Genomic DNA, 7,325 nt, shown 5'->3' on the forward strand with positions numbered 1-7,325 from the left:
GAATGCAGAAATACGTTCCCAGCACAATGTTTTATCACCTTATTAAATATAATCTTAATAGAGTTGAATAGGTATTGTATTGGAAATACGATCCATTGGTGCTAATTATTACTTATTCAGATTCAATGCACAAATCACAGGAAGGGCCAAAGTAGTATGAGACAATTTTGTCCAAATTTATTTTGGAGCCAAGAACTCACTCAACTGCTTTTACCTAATTTTCCCACCAAATAAAGTTTCTTGCCCTGACTATGCCAAAAATGGTGTGGAATTTTTTGTCCATAATATTCAAATCAAAACTTGGCATAAATTATGCTTGCACATTGAAATGGCATTGTCTAGGAACAGCAGACTGAGAGGTTTACGAAACCGTCTGGAAATTATGAGGCCAATGCATACCTATATTCAATTTATAGGTACAAAACTATTGGGCACATACAATAATTCATCATTTATGCCCATTGGAAAGAAGAACTAACTGAATTCAGTGATTCTGCAGGTGCATGTGATGTTATTCCATTTGAGAGATATTAAAGACCTTCTGCCAGCATCAGTGAATCACTCTACAAAGCGATGCACTGCTAATCCAGCACAATATTCAGTCCTAAATATATATATTCACTCATGCTACCTGTGATACAGCCAAATAGATAGCTCCTTAATGACTAAAAGAGCTTAGATTTGTGACCAAATTGTTCATAAAAATGTATGTCATCGATAGAGTGCAGGCATTTGTAACATGTAATCAGGCTAAGGTTTGATAATGGCGACGTGGATGAACTAGTAGTTCAGCTTTTGAAGCAGATATGGCATTTAACGAAGCAGCTAGAATTGGAAGTTTGAATTCATTCGACCCGAGTGGTGAAGCCAGTGTGAAGAGTGCAAGGTGGGAGGCATGGTCAGAGGAATTTGGTGTTTGCGTTGACGACCTTCGACCGTTCATTGAAGGAGCAACGCAGCTCACATGGCGGAGAGCATTGTTATTGTACAGAGCTGGAGTTTCAGCCCGGGAGACTTTCAAAACACTTCCAGAGACAGGAAGTGCGATGGCTGTTGCTGCTTTGAAGAAGCATTATGTGGTGCAAACAAATGTTACATTTCAACGACACGTATTTCACCAGACGGGGACTATGAGATGTGTTGACGTGAAAATTATGTGTTATCAATGTAACAAATGCCATATCCTAAATGGTGTTGGAATGTTCAGTTTACAATATGATGATGTGGAAATCCTTTTAGTTTTTAAGCAATGTATAAACTTTATTTCATGTCTTTGCATCTTGATTACACAATGCTATATTCCTCTTATTGATTTATAGTAATTAATTGCAAGTAGAATAAATATAAAAGAAACATAAACCACAAGTCACTGTATTAATACAGGATACAAGAATGGAGAATTCTCTGGAGAAAGGGAATGGGTGAAGTTTCAGGTCGGAACACTTCTTCAGATGGCTCCAGTCTGAGGAGGGGTTCTGACCCGAAACGTCACCTACAGTATTACTTTTCTCTAAGGATCGTAGGTTAATTGGCTTCTGTATATTGTCTCAATTGTGTATGATACGAAACAGACAACATAGAACTAGTGTGAACGGGTATGGTCGGTGTGGCCTGTTTCCATGTTGTATCTCTAACCTAGGCTAAGCTAAGCTAATTGAGAAAGATCCTGGTAAAACTTAATTTGTAACATATTGAAAAGAAACACCACCCAAATTCTGCATTTATTCACAGAATTCCCTGCAGGTATTTGTGCTAAGTCTGTTGTTAATTCTCCATTGTAACTCATGCTTTCTTTTTTAGTTTATCAACCACAGGGTTCTCCCTTGGTGCTTGATGCATTTGTATTCTCCTGCATACCCCTCAGTGAGCGGAGATATCAACACCTCCTGCTTCTCCGGTCCATGCCGAGTCTGGATGGCAAGTTGTCACAGTCACCAGGCCATAGCACGACCTTCCCTGCACCAGTCTTACTTTTCATGAGTAGGAAGGATGAAGAAGGGTCACGACCCGAAACATCACTAATTCCTTTTCTCCAGAGATGCTGCTTGTCCCGCTGTTGCTCCAGCTTTTTGCGTCTATCTTTGGTTTTCATAACCTTGTTTCAGGTGAGTATGGGGATGGAAACTCCGACAACTTCACATCTGAGGTAAACTTGGGATCCACTAACGTTCTCCAAATCTCTTGTTGTGTCACAATAATTGTAGCTCTCTCGCATTCTCCTTTGTGGCTCCTGGTCTGCGGGGTGCCTCCCTGTTCATCCGCCCGCTGAACCGCAGCTTTCAGCTCGCATCCTTGTTGTAGGTCTTGCCGTTGCTGCCACACGCCTGTTTGGGCGACTTGCAGACACAGTGTCTCCGGCCCTGCCATTTGGTGCCGGAGCAGACGCACTCTTAGTCCTGGGCTTGGCGACCGCACCGGAAATCAAGGTCGCCGCAAGGAGATCGCCAGTGTGTACCACCACAAAGCGGCCGCAAGCTAATAGAGAAGTGGAACGTCAGAACCAATCTCTAGAGAAGAGGATAAGAATTGCCCAAGCAGAAGGAAAAGATTGGAAGGAGATGCTCTTATCATTTGTAGCAGCATACAGCACACACCACAGCAGTCTGAAGAAGGGTCTCGACCCAAAACATCACCAATTCTTTCTATCCAGAGATGCTGCCTGTCCCGCTGAGTTACTCCAGCATTTTGTGTCTATCTTCAGTGTAAATCAGTTCCTTTCTACGCAACTGGGAAGAGTTTGGCAGAATTGTGGTTTGGAAGGAAAATCCAGACCAAGATACCACGGGTTAGTGACATGGAAAGTGACCAAGAAGTGAGAGATCATGATGCAGAAAAGAAAGGGGCATAAAAGCTCTATGCAGACAGGAGACGAGGTGCCAAACCATCAGATGTGATGCCAGGAGATGAGGTGCTAATGAGGGGAGAAAGTTCAAGCAAAATGAATTTGCCCTTCTTTCCACAACCATACACAGTGGTGTCCAGACAAGAAAATTGTGATGTTTGGTGGACTCTGTTTGGTGGTAGGACCCATTGCTCCTCCCATGCAGCAGGTGGCGCTGCACAGGACAAAGGGAGATGCTTTGTATATAGTTTATCCTGTCTGTAGACAGTGTGTGTGCAGCCTTTTTTGACGTCTTGCTGCCAGTATTGAGTAAAGCATTAAAGACTTCTGTTGTAAATTAAAGACTCTCAAGTTTTGTGCAGACCTAGAAAAGGAAAATGAAAGAAATAAGGTGACAGCCCCGTCGCCAGAAGTAGTCAAATATGATAACAATACATTGTATGTGATAACTAGGAGACTACTCACGGCCATAGAGGCGACCCCCTGGCAACATGTCGAGGGTGACACCCCGCGACACCTGCAACATGTCGCCAGGGGGTCACCTGTATGGTCGTGAGTAGTCTCCTAGTCACCCAAAGAGTTGTAACGTCTTTCTGGTCGCTGCTGAATTTTCAACATGTTGAAAATTTTCAGCAACCTATGCCGGATGTCAGCAGTCACCGAAAAAGTTGTGTAAGTGGGACTGGCCTTTTACACACATTTCTCCCATTTCACGCACATCACCCCCACCCGTCCAAGAAAGACAAGTGAAAGAGTTCCCTTTGTCCTCACCTTTCATCCCACTAGCTTCTGTGTCCAGCATATCATCCTTTGCCATTTACACCAGCTGCAATGGGATCCCATCTCCTGTCACATCTTCCCCTCTCTCCCATTCACTTTCTGTTTTCTACAAGCATTAACTTCTTTTTGACTCTCTGGCTCGCTGGGTTAAAAACTGGCTTGGTGGAAGGAGGCAGCAGGAGAGTTGTTTTGGAAGGAGCTGCAGATGCTGGTTTAGACACCAAAAGCAGGAGTAACCCAGCGGGTCAGGCAGCATCTCTGGAGAAAAGGAATAATTGATGGTCCGGGTCGAGACCCTTCTTCAGACTGAGTCAGGGGAAAGGGAAACGAGGGATTGAGACAGTAATATAGAGAGATATAGAACAAATGAATGAAAGATGAGTGAGAGGTGTTTATTTGTTTGGAGGCCTGTAACCCATACGTCGCAGGAATCTACACCAGGTCCACTGTTGTTAATCATCTATCTTAATAATTTAGATGATTATGTCATTAATGCGGTTAGTAAATTTGTGGGTGGCACTAAATGAGTTGTATATGGACTGTGAGGAAGGCCATCTAAGTTTGCAATGGTCTGGATCAATTAGATGCAGTGGACCAGCAGTAATGGCAGATAGAATTTAACTTGGACACATATGAAGTGATGCATTTTGGTAAATCAAACCATGGTAGGCTTTTCACAGTAAATGATAGAGCCATATAGAGTTGTAGAGCAGAGAAATCTGGGGATGCATGTACACTGTTCCCTGAAAGTTGTGTCACACGTGTAGACAGGGTGATGAAGGAGGTTTTTGGTAAGCGTATCTTCATCGGTAAGGGTATCAACAAGATTTAAGGCATCGTGTTACATTTGTACATGATGCTCATGAAAATACATTTGGAGTATTGTGTGCACTTCTGGGTGATTTGCTATAGGAAGGATGCCATTAAACTAGAAATGGCGCATAAAAGATTCATCATGATGTTGCTCTGGCTTTAGGGCTTGAGTTATGAGAGATTGGATGGGCTGGGACTTTTTCCCCCATAGCGTAAGAGGCTGATGGGTGACCTTACAGAGGTATACAAAATCAAGGAGATGTACTACAGCACTTTACCATGCATCGGACAAATTTGTGCAATACTGCACTGGATAATCCAACACACAGAACAAAAGAACAGTTGATTAGATCAGCTCTCAAATTCCTGGACACAGACACCGTGTGTTACAGAGTGGAGGAGCCACCTGGCTTAGTGGAGCTTCAGAAAAATGAATGGGATCCTGTGGTCGAATGGATAGAAAACAGGTACAATGTTGTGATTGGCTCTTCCACAAATATCTTGGGACCAAATATTCCAAAGGAGACAAAGAAGACCTTCGAACAGCATCTTTCCTCATACAATTCTTGGGCACTAATTGGTCTGGAGTATGTCATCCATCAGCTTAAATCTATAGTTCTTTCACTAAATTTATTTGACCGAAACCTTGGTGCAGAAAATGCTGTGCTGCTCTCTCGACTGGAAGAACAGTATCAGATTGAGTTTTGGGGAAATATTAAAGGGGCACAGGCATTTACATATACATCACATCTCCCCCTATTATGATTTATTCTGCCCCACCAAGGGACACTTCTCCAAGGTCACCTGCTCTCGATCACGAGGCAAAGCCCTTTATATTAAAGGGGCACTGGCATTTACATATACATCACAAGAGGCATTGATAAGCTGAATGGTCATACACTTTGTTTCAGGGTACAGGAGTCTAAAACTAGAAGGTCTAGGTTTAAAGTAATGGGGGATAGGTTTTAAAAGAGACGTGAGAGGCAATATCTTCATACAGAGGGTGGTATGGAAGGAGCTGTCAGAGGAAACTATAGCGGCAGGTACAATGGTAATGTTTAAAAGGACATGCATAGGAAAGGTTGGGATGGATATGGGCAAAATGTAGGCAAATGGGACTAGCTTAGCGATAAAACCAGGTCAGCGTGAACAAGTAGGGCCAAAAGGTCTGGTTCCTTACAGTATGCCTCTATGATTGACAAGGGAGAAGCAGAAACATATATTTGGTCAGTTTGATTTGTGCTTGGGAGGCAAACTTGTGAGCAGTGACATTACTATTATTGATTCAGTGATAATTGGTTTAGGTCCTGTTGTCAAAGAAGATTTAGTCAATTGTTGCAATGGGTGTTACGTGTTGTGCAACCCACCCTCAGGGCATGTCACTTGCAGAGTAAGTGAATGTTTAGTATATTAATCAAATGTACTTCTTCAGGCAGAATGCTAATAATCTATTGATAGTAATGTGGGCTCTGCAATCATGCGGGAGAATGGACCACACTCCATTATATTGTTCACCTCAGCTTCCAACCTCAGATGGTAAGTGGGCTTTGGGACGTCAACAGCTGAGATTCTTGCTGCAAAACACCTCTGACATGATCACTACTGGTCCTGTGATCACATTGTTGGGTGGGTAATAGTCAATGGTGCCTCCTGCCACCCCACCTCCCCAATGAGGTGATGGATTTGAAGTTGGCATTGAATTAAACGAGGATTTGGACTGTCCTCTAATCAAGATGTTTATTGCTTCAAACTTGTCGGAAAACTGTTACTTTTCAAGTATCAGATCGAGACGTCCAGATCTTTCAGCATGTTTATTCTCATCATCAAAGCCTTGGTGGATTGACTCAAAATCCTCATCAGAACTGCAAAGTGATAAATCTTCTGGCACATCAGAACAGAAAAGAGCTTCTTAACACTACCTCTTCCCTTCTTCTATTTCCCAGTTCTGATGATGGGTCCTGGAGCAGAAGATTTAATGGTTTCTCTTTCCACAAATGCTGCCACTGCTGCATTTCCAATACTTTTTGGTTTTTTTTATTTCCAGTGTCTGGATATTTTTTTCATTTCCCACCCTTATTCCCCCCCCCCCCCCCCCCCCCCCCCCCCCCACCCCCCCCCCCCACCACCTCACCACACTGGTAAAGTCTTTAGAACTATAATAGCACAATCATTATGCAGATCCAGCAAAAAACTAACATTCAGCCATTTGCAGGGTGTTTACTACTGGCAAAGACATGTTATTCATGTCATCACCCAATCTGCAGAGAATCAATAATAGAATCTCAACATCTGAAAGTCACCTTCAGGCTTCAGTAGACAGAGCAGACTACCATCAAGCAAGAAACCCTTTCTGGATTATACTGAATTATACATCCACTGCTTTATGGGTTATTAAAATGGTTGCTTTCAGAAACTGATGGTTCATTTAATGGAGTTTCCATGGATTAGGAGCACATTGCCATTCATATCTTCTTTCACAGATTAATGAAAGCCAGTGGTGGGAACCAAACTACAATGATGACAATGCCAGATGTGTTTATTTCTAAGGCAGATTCTGAGCCAAAGTACTTCTTTTATTTACACTAGCAGTTAGATGGCAGAGAGTACACGGCAATCTGCCAAGTCCCACATTCCTTCTGGTAAACAAAGATGATTCTGAGTTTGGTATCTCTGGCCAGAATCTGCATACAAGGACTGACTGCAATTGCTTCAGTCGTATATGAAAAGTTAGTTGTGGCACCATTATCATATGTTCTGCTTAAATTTATGTTGTCCATATGACAGGGGTGTTCACTACAGATACTCTACATGTCCATGCAAGTGGGACAAATTATCCCATGGATGACTTTTACTTTGTGTATTCAGGTTAAACCATGTGAATGTTTTTGGT

General features: G+C 42.6%; 1 protein-coding gene and 1 pseudogene across 1 annotated transcript; one reads left to right on the plus strand and one right to left on the minus strand.

Annotated features, from left to right (window-relative positions):
- Nucleotides 1–1,347: 1,347 nt before the first annotated feature.
- On the minus strand, nucleotides 1,348–3,313 carry LOC129705504 (insulin-like growth factor-binding protein 7; annotated as a pseudogene).
- A 175-nt stretch (nucleotides 3,314–3,488) lies between these two features.
- LOC129705505 (ATP synthase mitochondrial F1 complex assembly factor 2-like) lies at nucleotides 3,489–5,215 on the plus strand. Its single transcript, XM_055649092.1, has 2 exons — nucleotides 3,489–3,514; nucleotides 4,675–5,215. The coding sequence occupies exons 1-2, from the start codon at nucleotides 3,489–3,491 to the stop codon at nucleotides 5,198–5,200; spliced, it is 552 nt and encodes a 183-aa protein (XP_055505067.1). The 3' UTR covers nucleotides 5,201–5,215.
- The last annotated feature ends 2,110 nt before the right edge of the window (nucleotides 5,216–7,325 follow it).

The sequence above is a fragment of the Leucoraja erinacea genome, chromosome 17 (assembly GCF_028641065.1).
Source record: "Leucoraja erinacea ecotype New England chromosome 17, Leri_hhj_1, whole genome shotgun sequence".
Lineage (NCBI taxonomy): Eukaryota > Metazoa > Chordata > Chondrichthyes > Rajiformes > Rajidae > Leucoraja > Leucoraja erinaceus.

Coding starts and splice junctions, on each gene's coding strand:
- LOC129705505 (XM_055649092.1), top strand. CDS start 3,489: ATGTCAGCAGTCACCGAAAAAGTTGT. Junction 3,515..4,674: donor GCAGTCACCGAAAAAGTTGT/GTAAGTGGGACT, acceptor GTGACCTTACAG/AGGTATACAAAATCAAGGAG.